This window comes from Mytilus edulis, chromosome 8 (assembly GCF_963676685.1).
Source record: "Mytilus edulis chromosome 8, xbMytEdul2.2, whole genome shotgun sequence".
NCBI classification, from domain to species: domain Eukaryota; kingdom Metazoa; phylum Mollusca; class Bivalvia; order Mytilida; family Mytilidae; genus Mytilus; species Mytilus edulis.
This window is the reverse complement of record NC_092351.1, coordinates 12,155,739-12,178,310: the sequence shown is the minus strand read 5'-3', so window position 1 is coordinate 12,178,310 and position 22,572 is coordinate 12,155,739. Positions and strand designations below refer to the sequence as shown.

Here is a 22,572-nt window from a genome sequence, read left to right as displayed (position 1 = left end):
GCATACACAGGGTGTATTACACTATTGGCCGATCATACACAGGTTGTATTACACTATTGGTCGATCATACACAGGTTGTATTACACTATTGGCCGAGCATACACAGGATGTATCACACTATTGGCCGATCATACACAGGTTGTATTTCACTATAAACCGATCATACGAAGGCTGTATTACACTATTGGCCGAGCATACACAGGATGTATTACACTTTAAGCCGAGCATACACAGGTTGTATTCCACTATAAGCCGAGCATACAAAGGATGTATTACACTATAAGCCGAGCATACACAGGTTGTATTACACTATTGGCCGAGCATACATTGGTGTATTACACTTTTGGCCGAGCATACAAACTACATTGATTGAATAATGCTCATAAATTAACATTTTATACTATGAATGAAGCATTTTAACCTGATAATATGCCAACACAATTTTTTTTAAATTTAATTTTGGATCATCTGTATGTTTTTTTTTCACATATTACCTTTTTGTAAAGAGTTTGAGAGCATGCTGGTCAGTTTCGAGAGAGGTTATATTCTTTTGATCGGTTTTCGGTGTTTTCGGTTGTACAAAGTTATCAAGTCGTACATCATGTAATTGTGTTTTTCAAAAATAAGTTTAATCTAGTCTATGTTATAAAATATTCAGTGAAAAAAGAATATGGTATCAATGATTTTACCTGTAGCGGTTTCGAAATTCAGATTTTAATTATTGTCGTTCTTTTCGTATATTTGTACAAAAAATCTTTGGGTCAATCAGTCTGACAAGATGATATTCTTAGAATATGTTTAAATTGTGTGTGTTTGTAGCAAATTTAAGACCAATCGATCGTTACTTTAGATTTCCAATAGTCCAAAACCATACAAATTTGTATACCAGTATATAATTCCAATCTAATTTGGCGACTGGTCCCGATAAAAGTGCACTCATCAAGGTAACATAAATATTAGTAATCATAATTATCATTTATCAGTCTATGTTAAAATACAAATACAAGCATTAGCTAGAAAGGTTAAAGACAGTAGGACAGTGCCATATACCTCGATTCAACCTTGAAGATTTAGAACCTACTTTTAAAATGTTTTTATTATTTCCTAAATAAGTTACTATATTTAAACCACTGTACATATTCTCACAAGATCTCCCAGCTCTATCTAATCAATTTAATCCTCAATGTTCATCTTATCAGACTAAATGTATACTGAGAAACCTTGAACAATGGCAGACAGTCTAGATACCATTGACTATGTTGTTATAGGGATCTATTTTATTGCAGTTTTATGTGTCGGAATTTGGGTAAGTGAAATTTCGTCCCTGAAAATAACATGTACTTTACGTTTGTTTTTATATTTGAGAAGTACTGTTGACAATAACGAATCGATAGATAAAGATATTAACCTCTTGTGCCATATTTGTCGTACCTAAGATTTCTGACCTAAACAAAGATTTTGATATGAATGTAAGGTGATGTAGGGATATGACAATGACGTATTGATGCTACAAAACAGAAAGACAGTTATTGATGAGTACACTTTAGGGTCTTTAACTATGTAAAAATGTATACACATGAGTCATATAGGAAACTCTAATGTCCTTAATACATGTATTATAGACTAGTTGCGAATAAAATTTGCTGATACTACTAAAACGTCTATTATAACATCAAAGTCACAAGGCAATCACTGACAAAGTTCATCCCTTTGGACAGGATTTATAACATATAGCTTAGTTAAAATAGTTCTACTACCCCTCTTTATTACTGTAGGTAGAAAACGGACGTTGTATCCATATATTCATTAAAGAGCACACAATAAAAACGGGTCCTGAGAACGGGTCCTGAGAATGCGAGTTCTGTTCTTCTCATATATTTTATGATAGTATGATACTAAACCCCTAACGGGAGGGATTGTGCCTGATATTCATGTGATAAAGACATAATCTTTTAATCAGTTTAATTGAGGTCTGGAGCTGGCATGTCAGTTAACTGCTAGTAGTCTGTAGTAATTTATGTATTAATGTCATTTTATTTATTTTCTTTTGTTTCATCTTCTGACATCGGGCTCGGACTTCTCTTGAATTGAATTTTAATGTGCGTATTGTTATGCGTTTACTTTTCTACATTGGCTAGAGGTATAGGGGGAGGGTTGAGATCTCATAAACATGTTTAACCCCGCCGCAATTTTGCGTCTGTCCCAAGTCAGGAGCCTCTGGTCTTTGTTAGTCTTGTATGATTTTTAATTTTAGTTTCTTGTGTATTATAATTCGGAGTTTAGTATGACGTCCATTATCACTGTACTAGTATACATATTTTTAAGGGGCCAGCTAAAGGACGCCTACGGGTACGGGAGTTTCTCGCTACATTGATGACCCATTGGTGGCCTTCGGATGTTGTCTGATCTATGGTCGGGTTGTTGTCGCTTTGACACATTCCCCATTTCCTTTCTCTATTTTATTCACCCTTACAACACAAGACGATGAAATAAGAAAATAAAAAGTACAAGTAAATACCACTGAATAATACTTGTACCATACAAAAGAAAATACTAAAAGCAAGCTTTTAGTAACTACTATGCAGCTGATAATCAAATATGCTTTCTTACACTTTCATATATTACTATACTTTGACTATTTGTATTTTCCAACCCTTTTCTAAACATTAGCATCAAGAACTTTGCGGAAAACATAATTGTGCCGCAAGAGAGAAATTCAAATTTCAAATGAAACATCTTAGTCGTATCTAAAAATATAAGCTCAAACTGCAAAAAAGGTGAATCACAATTTCTCCCCCCAAAATACAATACATGCTACAATGATTCGAAATTATGTAAATCATAAATTTTGCCATCTAGTCAATTCAACTATGCAGCAACAAATATTTGAACAATTCGTACAATGTAAACAAATAATTATATTGTATAAAACCTGATAAGTTCAAAGGTGATATTTATTTTATACATATATTCATAGATTTTTTATGCATATTTTATGATTGTATGATTTTAGTCAACATGTCGTCCAAACAGAGGCAACACAACAGGATACTTTTTAGCTGGAAAATCAATGCACTGGATACCTGTGAGTACAAAGTTGGAGAAATATAATGATCAAATTTGAACGAAATGGAAATGGGACGTATAAGTTGTTTTGAAGTCAAGGATTATAGCCATGTATAAACGATGGTGTCTCTAGGTTGCATTTCTGTAAATATTGACAATGCAATTTCCCATAGGAACTCCTTTTACGGCTAAAACTGTTCCACTTTTTCTATGAAGTTTTGAAAAATCTTATGATTATCCTAGAATTGTAAGTTCATATGCACTACAATTGTTTTCAAAGGTCAAAATATAGGGCTGTGCGGCATATTTTCAACGTTTATATGCCCTGAACTTTTCAGAGTTTAAACTAACACTAATTTTCTTAACTACCCCTACCTCGAATGAAGGGTTACCACAGATTTCAATGTAAACAATATGCACATGTATACTTACTGGTAACATTCCCAAGTTATGTCTCTATGAGATGGAACACAGAGAGCATAACTGGGAATCAGTATGTAAACAAAATTAATTTTCTATTAATATTCTAAATCTCCCCAAAAGAGGCGAGGTTTGAGAAACAGCTGTATTTACAAAGTGCAACCTCTAAATAAATCAGAATACAAATATATAAAACTGAAGTCGTACTTTAATTGTAACTAGAACACACCCGCGAAATCGCGGGCATTCAGAGCGTAGTTTAAAGTATGTAAAGTGTTGTTGAAAGAATTTTGTAAAATATTGAATGACTGGAGTCATAGGTTATTGGGGACAGGAAAATGTTTTTTTATTTTTATCCCTTCTCCTTTATTTCCAAAATTCCCAATTTTTGGTTTTCTATCAATTCCAATATGAACATACATTTAGTATGTTATGAACATTTAAGTAAGGAGCCTGTTATTCAGTGGTTGTGGTTTGTTTATGTGTTACATATTTGTTTTTCGTTCATTTTTTGTACATTAATAAGGCCGCTAGTTTTCTGGTTTGAATTGTTTTAAATTGTCAGTTCGGGGCCTTTTAAAGCTGAGTATGCGGTATGGGCTTTGCTCGTTGTTGAAGGTCGTACGGTGACCTATAGTTGTTAATTTCTGTGTCATATTGGTCTCTTGTGGAGAGTTGTCTCAACATGGCAATCATACCACATCTTCTTTTTTTTGTAATCAATGAATTTTGTAAAAGATTTAATGACTGGAGAATTTCAGAAAAGGTATCAAAAGTTCACATGCATATTTTTTAGCGCTTATCTGTATATTATGAACATTCATTACAGTAACTATATAAATATAGTGTATTTACTTTCAATTCTAAGTTTAATAATCGATTCATGGTGGTCATTGATATAGTATACAGACTCTCTCTATTCAATAAACTCTGTGACCACCGTAGATAGTAAATTCTAAGTTTACTGATCGATCCATGGTGGTCATTGATATAGTATACAGACTCTCTCTATTTAATAAACTCTGCGACCGCCGTAGATAGTAAACTTGAAAATGAGCTAGAATTCTGAAAATACACTTTATTCTTTGTATATGTATGTTCAAAGTATACAGAAAAACGCAAACCGGAAGTCTAATCTGACTTAAAATTTCGTCCAATGACGGGACAATATCCGGATACCTTTTTCTCGTTTATCTCCCAAAATGACTCAATCTGAATATTCATATGAATGGATGACAAATGCGACTATGCACTGTACCTATAGGACACAGAGCCGTGTTGATTAATTTATTGTGGAAAGAAGAGAAGCGACACCCAAAATGAGGTCTTCTCGTTTAATAGTATAGATATTTACCAATACATTAATCCGTGAAGTAATCATGCGCCTCTTAGCTAGGGTATTTCCATTGGTTGACCCCCCTTTTTTTTTACGATCAATGCGTTTGAATTGGGACATATATGATTAGACCCCCCCCCCCCTTCCCATTAAACACCTATTTGAAATAGAACTGGTAACTCCCTTGTTTTGAAAAATCCGGAGTGGATGTTAATCAGATCATTCTAAAATGTAAAATGAATGTTGAAGGGGTTCTATGCTTCTGTTTTAATACATTTTGTACTTGTTTTTCTATCGAAAATTGTCCTTGTATATTTTGTTATTGTATTACATGGAGTTCTTAAGTTTAATTGAACACGATTTTTACAATTAGGTCGGTGCATCAATCTACGCCAGTAACATAGGAGCTCCAATGTTCATTGGTTTAGCTGGCACAGCTGCTGCTTCGGGATTGGCTGTCACTATTTATGAATGGATAGTAAGTATGACGTTTTAAAATCATAAATGTCTATGCAGGTGGATTTTACAAGAAATGCTCCTAATGTTAGAGACTATAGTTATTGAAATATGCAACATTTTTAAACCCATATTACTAGTTCAATTTCAGTGTAAAATCATATATGGCTTAAAGTTGTTTCCTACACTTCAATAATGTAATCGTTTTTTTTTTTTTTGTATCATTTATATTATATTTATTGTTATTAATGATAGTTTATTGAATCTTATTTTAGGCGGTATATTTCTTGGTAGCACTTGGATGGGTGTTTCTACCGGTTTATATTTCGTCTGGGGTAAGCTATCTTATATACTTACTAGAACACACCCGTGATATCGCTGGTCCGTGACTGAATTAAAGTATATAAATATGCGCAAGCCTTATTTTAGTATTAGTATATTGTCATCTGATAAAGTAATGCCGATTATAAGATACACAGTTTTCTCTGCTTTCAAATCTTTCTGTTTGAACCCGTCGAACAAGAACTTACCAATTATTGATAATATTAATTATTTGGAAAACAAAAGGTCCTGGAATGGAGTATTTTTTAATCAACAGCATTGTCCTATATTAGTTATAAATAAAGTTGAATTCTTTGATTCGCTGTTTTACGTCATGCCCGCTAAAAAATTGAAAACTGTACCTATACGCCTTATTTTAGTCCAGATTTTTAGTATTCGTATTGTTATCTTAGAAAGTCTAACTGATTAAAATACTACAATAGGTAACAATTTGACAATTAAGTAGTGTCAACCCTGTGATTATGACCCGTGTAATACTATATAGCATATTAATCCTGAATACACCGTTTGGTGGTGCGCCTGTCAGATGCGGAACGTACAGATAAGGTAATCGGTAACAGGGAATATACTATTGGTATCGGTATCGGACTCGACCCGGAACTTCTTAATTATTGGCAATATTAATTACGTGGAAAAGAAAAGGGCCTGGAGTGTTGTAATTTTTAATCTACACCTTTGTATTATATTTGTTATATATAAATATGAATTTTTTGATTCGTCGTTTTTACGTGATGACGGCTGACAAATTGGACCTCGTAATTTTAGTATTATAGATTCGTATTGTTATCTTAGAAAGTTTAACTGATTAAAATACTACAATAGGTAACAATTTTACAATAAAGTAGTGTCAACCCTGTGATTATGACTCGTGTAATACTATATAGCATATTAATCCTGAATACACCGTTTGGTGGTGCGCCTGTCAGATGCGGAACGTACAGATAAGGTAATCGGTAACAGGTGAATATACTATTGGTATCGGTATCGGACTCGACCCGGAACTTCTTCATTATTGGCAATATTAATTACGTGGAAAACAAAAGGGCCTGGAGTGGTGTAATTTTTAATCTACACCTTTGTACTATATAAGTTATATATAAAGTTGAATTCTTTGATTCGTCGTTTTTACGTGATGACCGCTGACAAATTGGACCTCGTAATTTTAGTATTATAGATATGCCAACAAAAACAGGAAATTTTAAAAATACCTTAGATATAGTTCATTTCAATTTTTAATGTGTTTTTTTATAACGATAAAGCAATAATGTTTAGTGCGCATTACTTTAATATGGCACATTGGTGTAAGAATTTCAATATCTATCGTTTTGCACTCAAAAGGAAATTCCAGTTTTCATATGTATACATGTACATTGTAGCTTACATTGAAAACTCCAATATAAGAAATTTCCATCCTTTATTGAATCAAATTGCGTTTTGCAGCAACATTAAAGTTTCAAAAATTTGTAACACTTATTACATGTTAACAAAAGAAACAAACGACCATTCTATAGAACTAAAATAAAAAGATGCAAAAAAGACAACCGATAATCAAAGCCCGAAGAAAGACCACCATGGCTAAAACTAGTTTGTTTATAATCAATTATACGAAACTAAAGGCCAAACGACCGATCGTAAAACACTACACACAATGTTAAAGGTTATGCAACATATATAGTATTTAGAAACTGGGGTTTGCCTCAGATTTAGTTGACCTTATATAAAGCAATGTTCAAAGGTCATAAATCGATTGAAAGAAAACAATCCGGGTTGCAAACTTAAACCAAAGGAAACACATAAACAACTTTGAGTGGAAAACAAAGGAACAATGGGAACACTGAAGTGTAACAAAACAAATGCCAACATACATAGAAACGAACTAATTAAAAACAACTGCCATATTCCTGTACAGTAAATGTTTAAGAAAAAATGGTGGGTTGAACCTGGATTTGTGGCTAGCCAAACCTCCCGCTAATATGGAAATGTACAAAATATTGATAAAATGACAACACTACGTGCCAGAAATACAGCACAAATACACACAAGAACGCTTATCACTAAGAAACGCACAAATCTTTATTTATGTTGGGTGGATTTGTTTTGTTTTTATGTCCTTTTTGGTAGTATAGCTCCTTAGCTGTTCCGGTTCTTATTCATCCTTGGTTTTAAATATTTGGTATTGAGCGTTCCTTATGCCGATAAATCCAGAAAAGCACCTCCAACGCATAAAATTTACAACGTGTTGTTTTCATTTACTTAATCTACAAAAACGGGACTAGCTTAGTTGTTCTAAAAGGATTCTCAATTCCTAGTCCTAAAGCGACACCCATTATATTCCTCATGACAAATACAAACTCGATGATAAGTTGCATCTTGTTTTATTATATACGGGAAAAGGCGAACGGGACTTTGGCTACCACTAATCGAGCAAACATTTTGCATTGCTCGTTCACTTACTTATTATGTATATATACAATGTATATATGTCTATCTTATGATCATTTTTTCTTTACTTTCATTGATATCTGACATATATTTCTATTGCGGTTTGATTTTGTTTTTAAGGTTTTTACGATGCCAGAATATTTGCGGAAACGATTTGGTGGAAAGAGAATAAGGATGTTTTCGTCGTTCTTTGCATTAATAGGATTTATTCTTTTTAATATCTCGGTAAGAACATGTTATAAAATACTCCCAAGTGTGTGGCTTCTTACTTTAGAGATCCAACTCGAATGTTGGATTTTAGAGGTCATCGGTTTGAGCATGTGCAGCCAGCGTCTCTGCGAAAAATCACTAATTAATAATTATAACAAAAACCATTGAACAAATTACACAAAAACATGGAAGAAAAACACAAAAGAAATTAATAACATACTTATTTGAGATCACCCCCAGTTTTGGTAGGGTTCGTGTTGCTTAGTCCTTCGTTTTCTGTTTTGTGTACTACTAGTTTTTTTTTTTTCCTTTTTAGCCATGGCGTTGCCAGTTCATTTTCGATTTATGAGTTTGAATGTCCCTCTGGTATCTACCTCCCCTCTCTTGTCGTCGATTTAAATGCTTTTTGCTAGGCATGCACATATTTTACTCGAACTTTTCGTGTATTGGATAACTAGATAATTCAGAATATAATTATTATATATACATATTATTTACAATTTACAATGAAACTTAATTCATTACTGAAGTCATTAATAAGAAGTTTATACGATTGAAAGAATAAAACATAATGTATTAAAATGTTGTACAATTGTATTTCAAGAAATTTATACATATTATTATAATATATACATATATACCAGCAGCTGATTACTAACCCAGGTGATCAGTGGAATATAACAGGATGCACCAAGAAAAGCTTGGTTTCTTGGTGTAAAAATGTAACAAGCATATTTGGTGAATAAATATATAATGTTGTTAAAAAAAAAAAAAAAATATTTTGATAAAACATGCACATTTTATTTAGATAGAAATATACTCAGGCGCCATTTTTCTGCAACAGATTTTGAAATGGAATATGTATTTATGCGTTGTCCTGATATTGATCGTAACAGCTTTATTTACAGTTATAGGTAATTATAATACTCATGATATAAAAATAAAATTGCGTAACAAAAACATTATGATTATTGCTCTCAAGTGTATAATTAAACATTTCTATTTTTCATAAAGATTGATTATATCTTGAAGGATATACATGTATGTATAACAAGTGTCCTTTCGCACGTACCAGTACAAAAATCATTTATTAAAGACTTAAAACATTTGTAAAAGAGTTTGCTTAATATGTTTTTTCTTTTCAATTTCTACTATTTAATTGCCATGGCGTATACAATTGTGAATAATGAAAATAAAGAGAAGACAGGATAAAACATTCTTAATCATTAAAATAAATTTTTCGTAGAAAATCCAAAACAAAATGAAAGTTTTCTAAAAAGGAAACAGGAAAGGTAATCAGATCGTTGCAGTTGATTACATTAATTATGCTTACGACATGTGTTCATCAGCTTTCATATAAGTAATTGTAAATTATCTCCTCAGGTGGTTTAGCGTCCGTTATTTACACAGACACCTTACAATCAGCAGTACTTCTCATCAGTGCTACAATATTAGCAGTCATGGGTAAGAAAATTCAAAGATGCCAAAAATATGATTTACTTTTGCAAGTGTTTCATTAGTGTAGCCAGATCAAGGACAATATTGGAAACAGATTAACATGGTATACGTCAAGCCTTTCCCCTTCATGTTAAGGGCATACGATACAGTTTTGATCCCATATTTACATTTTGATAAAAATGTCCATATAGACTAGTTTTTACCTGATAAAATCAAATATGTTATAAAAAATATACCTTCATGTGCTACTTTTTGAGTAAAATAAGGTAGAAATTTTGTATATTTGCTCCAAATTCGGATTTGTGGCCGTATTTTCCCTTTCGAAAGAAATACATAACTTTTTTGTTTTGAAAGATAAACACAAATTGTTTTTTGTGAAATAATTTGTAATTTCTGTATTTTATAAGTATCCTAAAAATTTAAAACATTTTTTATTCAGAAGTAACTAATATTTATCAAATGTTCATGAATGTAGAAAAAAAACAAGTTTTTTGCTGTATATTTATCCAATTTATAAAAAATTGCATTATTTACGTTTTCATGAAAATTGGCACAAATAATTTTGTCGCGTAATCAAACCAAATGGCTTTTTAAAAAAGAGGGGTCCATGAACTCGTTTTCAAGTTAAATAAGTTTGAATGATAAAAATCAGTCGAAAACTGAATCTTTTCCCGATAAGTCATAGTTTGACGTCGCGAAAATAACAATTTATGTTAACAACGTCATTACCTCTCCTGTAACTGTATCGTGTGCCCATGTCATGTAGCACATAGTGAGTGTTTGTACTTCCTCTGCCTGGACTAGTCTAACTCGTTAGCTAATGGGATCGCGTTCAGCAGTAATTATGTCATAAAACAAAATGACAAAATAAAATGAAAGAGAACAAAATGTCAGCAATTTAATGTTAATAATAATATGTGTCGACATGACCGCATACATGCCAAATAATGGACAATCATTTGACGATTGAACATCTCTATTTTGTAGCTGGTAAAACTCGTATATTGTATACATATAAGTGAAAAGAACAATCTAATCACACGTGTTTCTTGTGCATGTCTCGATACAAAATTGACAGAATATAATTATATCACAGTATTTCGGTGATTTTTACTGAAAAAACATATTTGAAAGATTGCTTTCAACAATAATATGCAGTTAACAAACAAAACAATTCAATAAGAGGCTTAATCTTGTCAGCAATTTGATATGAACAATAACATACTTGAGACAAAACATAGACATGCCTTCATTTACAGTAAATTGAGAACTCTAGCCATTCCTTAACAACACACAAACAAGCATGGTTACAATTGGAAGACCAAACGTCTATTTCTATTTAAAGATGATCAGAGTTCAAACTCATTTTAACATTAGTAGAAAGAGCTGAAAAATTTAAGTTGAACTTGTTAGTGTAACACATTTTACCGAAAAAAACATCACCATAATTTGATAAGTGACATTTTTAACAGGACTAAACGAGGTTGGTGGATGGAGTGGTATGACAGCCAAGTACATGACAAGTATCGCTAATCAAACTTTCAACAACCAATCTTATCAGGAATGTGGTAAACCACGTGAGGATTCGTTTCACATTCTTAGAAGTCCAGTTTCCGGCGATATTCCATGGACTGGTGCATTTTCAGGGTTATCGTTTTTGGGACTATATGTATGGAGCCAGGATCAGGTAATAATTTTGTTAGTCTTTTTTAAGTCCAGACAGTTTTAGTATTGTATACTTAATTAACTACATAATAAAACTAATGAGAAGAAGATGTGCTATTGTGGTTATATTGCCAATAAAACAACCATTCAAGTAAGAGTCAGGATTTGTGATATAATGAAAATAAATAAAACAATGACGCGACATATGACAAAATGATGAAAACAAACATGACAGACAACCACTGAACAACAGGCTCCTGTTTTAGGATAGGAACATACACAATGTGATGAGGTTAGTCATGCTTGCAAGCGTATAGCCATGAGGTCCTGTCTCAAACTTAGGTAGTATGTAAATAAATTACATTATAAACTACTTGACAAATGTATTAGGTATTGACAATTCACTAGGAAACTCAACATATACCCCAGGACACTAATCAAAGGAGATTATCCTGAATATTCATAGTTCTGTTCTATTTTCCTTGAGAATTTCAATAATTGGTAAAGAACTGGGTCCACCTTCACTGCATTGGATACATAAACTGCATAAATTTCCTTGAAAACAGTTCCAAGTGTTCCACAAAATCTCTTTCTAAATTATTAATATCAATTTTGTCAAAACAAGGACTCTTACATCATACAATATAAATACATATCTGACTTTTCTATACTTTAAACTTATATTCACCATCCCAAACCTAATTTAAATTTGTTGGTCTTGCTTTCTTTCTTAAAAAAAGGTCAACGTAGTTACAAGTATCTTGTCTTAGGGAGGGATATAGCGTACTTTGTAAAACATCACTCTGATTAAAACATAAAATTTTCCGAATTTGACATCCTCAAGATACTTAATTTCTTGATTGACAACATATTTATAAACTTTGAAGGACTTGTATTTCTTCAAACAATCAGTATACCAATGGGAACCAACTGAGCTTCTTGTCGTCTTGTTCCTTTGTTCTTATAAGACTCACTTCATATGCGAGCTTCTTAGGAAGAACGAAAAGAAGTTCGTGGTATCCTTCATCTATTTTGAATATACATATCTTGACTAATATCTATAATTGACTATGAGGGTCGATTGAAAGCAAAACTTTAAGACAAAAAAGATAAATTCATCTTCTAAATTGTGAACTGTCCATTTTTATGTAGCAAGATTAAAGCAGCGCCTGCATACGGAGTACATGTATAAATTTCCCAGTTGATACGATACTCTTATATTTCATATCGTGATTTCCTTAATAGAGGGTTGCTGCTCACAAGGTAGCAACTTAATCAAGAGTTCCAAGTGGTTGAGTTGAAACCATCCCATCATCCATATTACGAACGCCATCAGTTGGTTGACTGTTATGGGATATCTGTTTCAAATGACGAAAAATGTGTTCAAATGGTCGTCACTATAACACCGTTCCCAAATAACATACCTTCATTACCTGTTCGTTAGGTTTCTGATGGTCGATCTTTTTTGTTCCTCTTTTTGTAATATTTTGCAAAATTGTATTTTCCATCATGCTGCTATATCTCTTCCTTTTATTACTTTAGTTTCATTGAATTCCATGTTAAACATTACTAAACTTCACCAGGTGTGTACACATATTTCCATTTGTTGAGCAGTATATGATCCGGAGCACCATATATCATCCCCCTATTTTAGTGGTTTCGTTTTGCTTAGTGTTTATTGTTGTTGAGCAGTATATGATTACCCATCCGGAGCACCATGTATCATCCCCCCTACTTTAGGGGTTTCGTTTTGCTCAGTGTTTATTGTTGTTGAGCAGTATATGATTACCCATCCGGAGCACCATGTATCATCCCCCCTATTTTAGTGGTTTCGTTATTGTTGTTGAGCAGTATATGATTACCCATCCGGAGCACCATGTATCATCCCCCCTATTTTAGTGGTTTCGTTTTGCTTAGTGTTTATTGTGGTTGAGCAGTATATGATTACCCATCCGGAGCACCATGTATCATCCCCCCTATTTTAGTGGTTTCGTTTTGTTCAGTGTTTATTGGTCTATGTTTCTATGTTTTGTATACTGTTGTTTAATCTGTTTGTGGTTTTCTTTATAGATGTGGCGTTGTCAGTTTAGTTTTGACTAATGAGTTGATAGTCCCTTTGGTATATTTCGCCCCTCTTTTAGATTTATATTAGCTGTAGTATGATATCGCACAAAACGCCTCATCTAATGTCTTGTATCATTTCAGTTGATTGTACAAAGAACTCTTTCGGCAAAGAATATGGTGCATGCTAAAGCAGCAACATTGTTTGCATCCGTATTAAAATTGACCGGATTATTATTATTTATAATACCTGGAATGATCAGTAGAATACTATACACAGGTTTGTAGATAGACGAACTCGAAAATAAAATAAGATATATATGAATCTACAGATAAAGTAAGTAGATCTCAAAACATTATTATACATATGAATACAAAGGAAGGTAATTGATTTATATCAATGATAATCCCATTAATAATATTACTATGAGTAAAAATACTATATAAGAACGCACTTATACACTGTATATACATGTATTCTGAACAAAAAATATATTCCTTGATACTATGTTAACTTGTGTTTTTATCATATGATTTTTGAAACATATATTTGATGATAGTTTAACAAATAGTTTGCAAAACCCAAAAAGAACAAACAGTATATTCAAATCCAGATAAGGAAAATGCATGTCAATTTGATATTGTTCAGACAGTGATCAATTCGTTATGCACATTGGTTAAATTTACGAAAAATATTAAACTTAAGAATGAAAACTTTCAAAAGGCACTGATAGCAAAAGAAAACAAAAGGATGAATATACAAGACAATAAAAGAGGGACGAAAGATACCAAAGGGACAGTCAAACTCATAAATCTAAAACAAACTGACAACGCCATGGCTGAAAATGAAAAAGACAAACAGAAAAACAATAGTACACATGACACAACATAGAAAACTAAAGAATAAGTAACACGAACCCCACCAAAAACTAGGGGTGATCTCAGGTGCTCCGGAAGGGTAAGCAGATCCTGCTCCACATGTGGCACCCGTCGTGTTGCTTACGTGATTACAAATCCGGTAAATAGTCTAATTCGGTAGGTCACATTCATGAAAGGGAAGGGGATTGTAGTTACGACGTAAGGAACATATCCGATATCATTTGTGAAACGGTTATTCCATAACGGTCAACCAACTCGTGATGGCGTCCGTAAAATTTACGAAGGGATGATTTCAACTTCACCATTTGGAACTCTTGGTTTAATAGCTTCCTTGTGAGCAGTAACCCTCTATCAAGAAAATCATGATAGGAAACGCAAGCACGGGAATATCGTATCAATTGGGAGATATATACCCCGTATGCAGGTGCTGCTGGAATGTTGCTACTTAGAAATGGAAAGTTCACAATTGGAAAGCTGAAATCATCTCTTTTGTCGTAAAGTTTAAATGTCAAGAGTCAAGGCAAAGTAAATATTTTATGTAACAGTGTGTATTGCTGTTATTATTAGTATCTACAAATCTTCAACATTAAACTTAAACCTAAAATCTCTGCGAATGGACTTTTTTTCTGCATAATATTTTATTTAGGTAAAATTGATAATGGAAATGGGGAATGTGCCAAAGAGACAACAACCCGACCATAGAAAAAAAACAACAGCAGAAGGTCATCAACAGGTCTTCAATGTAGCGAGAAATTCCCGCACCCGGAGGCGTCCTTCAACTGGCCCCTAAACAAATATATACTAGTTCAGTGATAATGAACGCCATACTAATTTCCAAATTGTACACACGAATTTGTATAGTACACGTATAAGTATAGGCTTATTATTTAGATGACATAGCCTGTGCTGATCCTAAATCATGTGAGGAATTTTGTAATAACAAAGCTGGATGTAGTAACTTTGCATATCCAGTGTTGGTTATCAGACTACTGCCAAAAGGTAATGTATTTATTATTATTATGATTAACAAAAATGTTAATCATGTTAAACATGGAATTCAATCAGACTAAAGTAATAAAAGGAAGAGATATAGCAGCTAATGGAAAATACAATTTTGCAAAATATTACAAAAAGAGGAAAAAATAAAGATCGACCAACAGAAACCTAACGAAAAGGTAGTGAGCGCATTTGCTGTAGAAATGTTAACGTTCCTGTATCTAAATTGTTGTAACCAAGGCATGTAACAAATTTTTCGAAAAATTAAAAGTTACGGTGTTTATCCATACCCTTTTTACGGTACACCTTTTACATAATATGATCAATTCTGTGGGAATATCGTCAGCCATGTATAGACCTTACGATTTTAATCTGAACTTAAAGACATCAAAACGTTTATTTGCACGAGACAGAAGGTTTCATATAGACAGCGAGATATATTAGCTTTTATATTTCAAAGTTCAAAGTAATTTTATGCAACTGTCATCAAAGCGTGAGGTTAAGGTAATTATAAAATGAATCCAAAATTTTCTACATAAGGAAATGGCTGTACCAAGTCATGAATATGACAATTGTTTAACATGGATTTCGTTTGTTGTGTTTGAGCTTCTGGTTTTGCCATTTAATAAGGGACTTTTTTTTATAAATTCCTTGGATTTCGGTATTTTTCATTCTGAGCATTTCTTGTTGTACATGTATTTGCTGTGTTTTGAAGGACTTCGAGGACTAATGTTGGCAGCACTGTTAGCAGCGTTAATGAGTTCGATGACATCTATATTGAATAGTGGTAGTTCTATTATGACCATGGACATTTGGAGACAATTCCGAAAACAAGCACCCCAATCCGAACTGATGATTGTAGGAAGACTAACAGTTCTTGTACTTGTTGTTCTAAGCGTGTTATGGCTACCGATATTAAAGTCGGCGGAGGCAGGAATCATTTGGTTTTACATGCAAGCGATCAGATCTTACCTGATACCACCGATGTGTGTCCTGTTTGTCTTGGGTTTGTTCTGGAAGAGACTAACAGAACAGGTAATTTGCTCCTGGTAATTAATAATCATTTACTAAAAATAAGATTGATCATCAAAATCAAAACAAAATTGAATATAAAGTAAGCTATCACGTTACCTATGCATATAATTTGGCCGTCATTGGTTTGATATTTTATGTGCCAAATAATTATGGAGTTATATACACGAAGCCGTTTAGACACTCTTGCAAAGAACCATATAGTTCAAGATGTATGAAGTTATATCTTATTGATGATCGATGTGAGAATAATGAACCAACGAATCGAGGTTTTTCCATAATATTTACATTTAACACCAAAAGACCATGTAATGTGTATAACTGATATGTTTGCACAATATATAAACATAAATCATTGTATTATTTATTCCAGGGAGCCTTCTGGGGACTTATTCTTGGCCTTATTGTTGGAATTATAAGGATGGTCTTAGATTTTTCCTTCCGTGCACCTCTCTGTGGTAGTGGAGATCCAGACACCCGCCCAGCAATAGTTAGCAAAGTAGATTTTCTACATTTTGCAGCAATATTAGGTCTAGTCACAACAGGAGCAATGATTCTGATTAGCATGTTTACTGAACCAAGACCAGATAGAAAGGTAGTAACACAGACCTTTGTTATAGAAACATAGAAACTTAATTTGTGTAAAAAAAAAAAACTCTATGATAGTCAGATGTTACTTTAAGGCGAAGTGTACGTAATTAAACTACACAATGGATTTTTTTGAAATTTTACATGTAGATTCTACTTGTAAAATTAAATCGGAAAATAAAATAAAAAAAGGGGGTAACCGTTTTCGTTTTTGAGATACGAGCTGTTGAAGTTAACAGCATCATACACCAAAATTACAAAGGATATATAGGGAAAATCGTGAAATTCGGCAGGAATTGTTACATTTCCAAGATTTTCTATTATATTAGACAATCGATTTTTTTTTAAATTAATGAGACGATTCTAAAATGTTTGAGGAATCGATTGGTGCAAAGAAAGTCCTTAGCAACCGTGCTACTTTTCAAGCTATACCCTGTTAAAGTTGAATTTTGCGTGTAAAAAAACAAAAAACAACGACAACGTTATTGACGTCGCTGCAACAGTTACGACGCTTCATGTAGTTCTATACTTGTATGAAATATATACCGTTTTGTTGGAGTTCATGTTGCTCGGTCTTTAGTTCTTTATGTTACGTTTTGTGTACTTAGTCTATTGTATTGTATTTGTCTATTATATTCGGGTGCATGCGGAGATCGCCAAGCTAGAAAACGGTTGACATTTTCTTCATTATGAACTAGAACTATTTCGACCTTGGTGCCTTATTTTTGTTAAAATCTAAACACTGCGACGTGTTTTCAAAATCTTTGTTCCCATAAAACTTCATTTCATCAAGGTCTCTTCTCAGAATATCAGCCATCTGTCTGGCACAGGATAACAAATCAATATTTAAGTAAATTAAGTTGTGTGGTAATTCTTAGTACATTTGGGTAAATTAATCTTATCTTTGTGCCGCATAATCATCTCTATAATTCAACACATCCCTGAGCCACGACATTATACATTTTATGCATTGCATGATCTTCTTTTTATCACAACCCAGACCGGCTAGTAATCGTTGTATAACTTTACACGTCTGAAGACGAATATTTGCGTGAAACATTTTTGTATGATTTTTATTTCTGGAAATCAATCTGAAATCTACAACAGTCCTTTTCCGAAAGTCGGGCTGGACCTTTACTTTTATGTGCATTCGGGATTTACACAAATTGTAACCCAAATACAATGTAATTCAGGCGTATTATTCAGCTGATGTACGAATGCTACATTTCTCGTGTGGGAGAAAATCGGACACGGAAAGGGCTTGAATTATTCGAGTTACTCAAATTGAAACTCGGGAATATATTTCTCGGGAATATATTTCTAACTGTTCGGAATTCGCGGAAACAAATGATTGTTTTTCGCATCACGGTATTGAATCAATATGAGTCAGAGATACCAATTATTTCTTTTAACAAATTCGAATACCAGTCAGTTTATAGGACCTCAGTTTATTTTATCCAATCAATTGGAGGGGGGGGGGGGGTCAACATTGATAGTCAAAAAGCTTTGAAATACATGTATTCGATAAAAACGTTGAATGTAAATTATATGAACTCCAAAGTCTCATATTATAAGACTAGTAAACCACAGTCTTCTCAATTCTTGTATGATCATGAACTAGGTGAATACCTAGAGCTAACCGAGTGCGAGATCCTCATGGATAATCATCGAGGTCGTTAAACACCCCTTGCAGTAAAAGTTAAAAAAATCTAAATGTAATAGTCTGAACACATTTCACCTCTCATTTCACTAAATATTAAATTGCAGTTACAAGTATCACAAAACTTCCCTGACCTCTTTTCATTAACCATAATAGAGGGAAGAGGGAAGGAGGGATCCAGATCCCGAAACCCCGGGCTTAAAAACACGAAATCTCGAGGTCCCGAATTTGAAAAAAAAAATAAATCCCGAAAGGGTCAATTCCGAAATCCCGAGCTTAAAAACACTCGATCCCGGAGTTCCGATAAAGGTCCTACCCTCCCCTCTCCCCCCGTAATTCTATATTCTATTCATTCATAATCTTGAATTGAGACTTGATACTTCAAAATTACATTCTCTAATTTTGAATGCTGCACACAGGCACAATAAAAGAAAACAGATATCGCTATATATCTCTTCGAAATTGGAATTTGTGAAAGAAGAAATAACATGTTATATTTTATCTTACATGTGTACTTTCAATTTCAATATGGTTCTAAATTTAGATTTAGTTTTCCCATAAATTGCGGACGGAATAGAAGACACCCTGTTTATTTTCTGCACATGTAGAAAAAGTTGAAAACTGGGAGTTGAATGAAATAATTTTTACTTATTTTAAGATAAATGTTAGAGTGAGACAATTTTTAAGTTAGTGAGTAATTTTTGGGGCATAATTTGTTTATTTTTTGTTTGTTTTCCGTCTTTGTTCTTCCTACTTGTAAGTGTTGCACTAGTGGTCAAATTATTCTCTTGGTATTGTCTGATATCTTATATGAATATAGATCATGTCCTTAAATTTTCAATTGCACAAAATACGAACATTTCAACGTCTTTTTAATTAAACAATTAAATTCACACGTCTTTCATTAATTATTTGTAACCTATTTTAAAACTTTACGTTGAGTACTGTGTTTTTCGTTCAAGACTACGGCTTTTTAAATCGATATTGTTGGGTCAATTCAGGTTTTATTTTAATTAATTTGATATCAATAGAAGAAAAAATGTTACATGTTTATTTGTTTATAATTTTGTTGTGAGGCGTTTTTTCTTTCTGATGATATCATAAACACGAAATGCCTTCTACGCGTCTAAAACAAAAAAAAAACCAGTGTTTTTAAGTCAGACTGCACACAGAACAACGTACAGAATGCTGTGATTTCTAGTTGGAGTTATTTAGATAATTTCTATGAGGTTTAAGACAGCACAGGCGTGCTTGTTGGATTCATTATAGACCGCAGAAAGTAGTTTCTCTTTCGTGTGTCCTTTCTTGGAGTAAGGGAGATAACTTGCGTAACTAACGACGAACGTTTTTAATCCCGTATTCCGCTAGAGGCGTGCAATTACGTACACTTCGCCTTAATTAAATCATATTCCTAACTTGAAATCATGCAGTCTATCGTTTTTATCAATGTCAATATGTGATTGGATAGTTGTTGTTTATAATCGAGAAAAGCAACGGTGGCCAAATGTTAGATATTTATTTTTCGGAATAAAAATGATTTTTAAATATTTAAAATATTTAAAATAAAAAGATTAAATATATACTAAACTAAAATCCAACTGCAAAAGATTTTCAAGCGGCAAATGACAGGCTTCCAATACAAGATCACAAAGAATGAGAATCTTTAATTGCTGTTCTATGTTGAAATTTACTGGTACTTTTTTTTGAATATTTACATTATTAACGTTAAAGGGTCTTTCCCAATAAATATTCAATAATGTTAAACTTTAGTTCATCTAATCAGTTTTTTCTTTTTTATAGTTGAAAAGGGTAACATGGTGGACCAGAAACGATGAGGACGAACCTGAGTTATCTTCTGATGAGGAAGAGGATTTCGGGTTTGATTCTGAAAACGAACAAAGACATCACGTTGAAACATTGGATAGTAAGTATGAGTCTTTGGAAAAATGTAACATTGGAGACGTTTAAATGTTTTTAAATTTAATACTGCAAATCCAAAATCATATGCAAACGTTGACGACCTGAAATAACCCAAAGGGGATAAAAAGTTACAAGCCGTAAGCAGGAGAACTCTTCAAAGTGTATTCGTCCACGTTTAATGTCAACGGCTTTAAACTGTCAATAACAACGAGAACTAACAGATGTGTTTGTTCTTTTTTGTACCTTTTTTTGTGATAATTCATTAATCGATTGAGAAAAAACAAATCCGGGTTACATACTAAAACTGAGGTAAACGCATCAAATATAAAAGGAAAACTACAACACAACAGAAACACAACATCAAAATGTAGCACACACAGAAACGAACTATGATATAACAATAGCCATTTTTCCTGACTTGGTACAGGACATTTGAAGAAATAAAATCGTTGCTTGAACCTGGTTTTGCGGCATGCCACACCTCCCGCATTTATGGCAATGTTAAATATAACATTAAAATGACAACATAGCATGACAGGACTACAATACAAATAAATGGGAGAACATATAGTACAGAGAAACACACGAAAAGGTATCAGATTTGAAATTTAATACACCAGACGTGCGTTTCGTCCACACAAGATTAACCAGTGACACTCAGATGATTTTTTCTCTCTCGAAAAGTACAAAGTAGAAGAGCACAGAGGACCAAAAGTTCCAAAACATTGCGACCAATACGGTTAGGGTTTTCTGTCTGAGTTAAGAACATAATTATTTAGAATAATTCATACTTTTGCAAACAGTAAATTTTATAAAATTACTATATAATAGATACACTCGAAGTGTTGACTAACTACAGAATAAAAACGGATACATTACATAACACAACCTAGCACATGAACATACACAGCCGAGTTAGCCAAAGCCATCAACGCAGTGACGTCACATTTGAAATTCTAAAGTGACGTCACTTTTGAATTTATAAAGTATACAAAGTATACGAGGAAGTAAAAATCTGTTTACGAGTATCGTTATGTAATATATATTTTATGAAAGCATTAATATTCGTTTTCTTAAAACAGATGAAAAATGTCAAATGCTACAGAAATGCAAAGATTGGATATGTGGAACTATAAAGAAACCAAAATCTAAGTTATCTCCTGAGGAAAAAGGTTTACTGAGAAAAAAGATGACCTCCCTATCGGAGAAAACAAGGAACAGACGAATACTTAACTGCGCTGCAGTATTAATTATAATAGGAACAACAGTACTCATAGCAGTGTTTCACTGAAAAGACTCCAGTATTTATGGCAGTTTCACTGACATGCTGTAAAGTATTGATAACAGTGTTTCACTGACAAGAACTACAGTATTTATAGCACTGTTGCACTGAAAAAAATAACTACAGTATTTATAGCAGTGTGGCACTGAAAAAATAACTTCAGTATTTAAAGCAGTGTGGCACTGAAAACATAACTACAGTATTTAAAGCAGTGTGGCACTGAAAACATAACTACAGTATTTATAGCAGTGTGACACTGAAAAAAATAACTACAGTATTTATAGCAGTGAGTGTGGCACTGAAAAAAATAACTACAGTATTTATAGCAGTTAGTGTGGCACTTACAAGAACAAAATAAAGAAAATTATTGTTTCACTGACAATAACTACACTATTTAAAGCAGTCAATGACGAGAATTGCTGTAAATGTATCAAACATTTGATCACACATGTACGTGTAATATACGGATGCTTATGTATCTTGTATTTATATCGGAAATATTTGTTTTGAAATAAAGAATAGTTTTGACAGATCTCGATAAATGAAGGATTTCCTCTTTTCTTAACATATCAGCCCATAAATGTCAGTGGTATCGTCTACTATAACAAGATTTTTTTTTAAAATAAAACTAACAGACATTCTCATTTAAGGTAGCACAATACAAAGAGTTTTTCACTCCCAATCAGACAACTTTAAACTGATGTAATTCATTTCATCCTTCTTTATATTTTATAAATGAGATACCAAAAGAAAGAAGAA

The 22,572-nt window shown here is 32.9% G+C and overlaps 1 protein-coding gene across 1 annotated transcript; it reads left to right on the top strand.

The window, feature by feature from the left end:
- The first annotated feature begins 1,210 nt into the window (after positions 1 to 1,210).
- Positions 1,211 to 22,345, top strand: LOC139484805 (sodium/glucose cotransporter 4-like). Its single transcript, XM_071268779.1, has 14 exons — positions 1,211 to 1,306; positions 3,014 to 3,085; positions 5,196 to 5,300; positions 5,554 to 5,613; positions 8,183 to 8,287; positions 9,081 to 9,186; positions 9,656 to 9,736; positions 11,203 to 11,417; positions 13,601 to 13,736; positions 15,227 to 15,334; positions 16,047 to 16,366; positions 16,737 to 16,958; positions 20,412 to 20,535; positions 21,614 to 22,345. Exons 1-14 carry the CDS (start codon positions 1,229 to 1,231, stop codon positions 21,820 to 21,822), a joined length of 1,941 nt encoding a protein of 646 aa, XP_071124880.1. The 5' UTR covers positions 1,211 to 1,228; the 3' UTR covers positions 21,823 to 22,345.
- Positions 22,346 to 22,572: the final 227 nt, after the last annotated feature.

Bases quoted from the DNA above. Each gene is read 5' to 3' on its own strand.
- LOC139484805 (XM_071268779.1), top strand. From the start codon at position 1,229: ATGGCAGACAGTCTAGATACCATTGACTATGTTGTTATAGGGATCTAT. The intron at 9,737-11,202 runs GTAAGAAAATTC...CATTTTTAACAG, and splicing joins TACAATATTAGCAGTCATGG to GACTAAACGAGGTTGGTGGA. The intron at 16,959-20,411 runs GTAGTAACACAG...TCTTTTTTATAG, and splicing joins AACCAAGACCAGATAGAAAG to TTGAAAAGGGTAACATGGTG.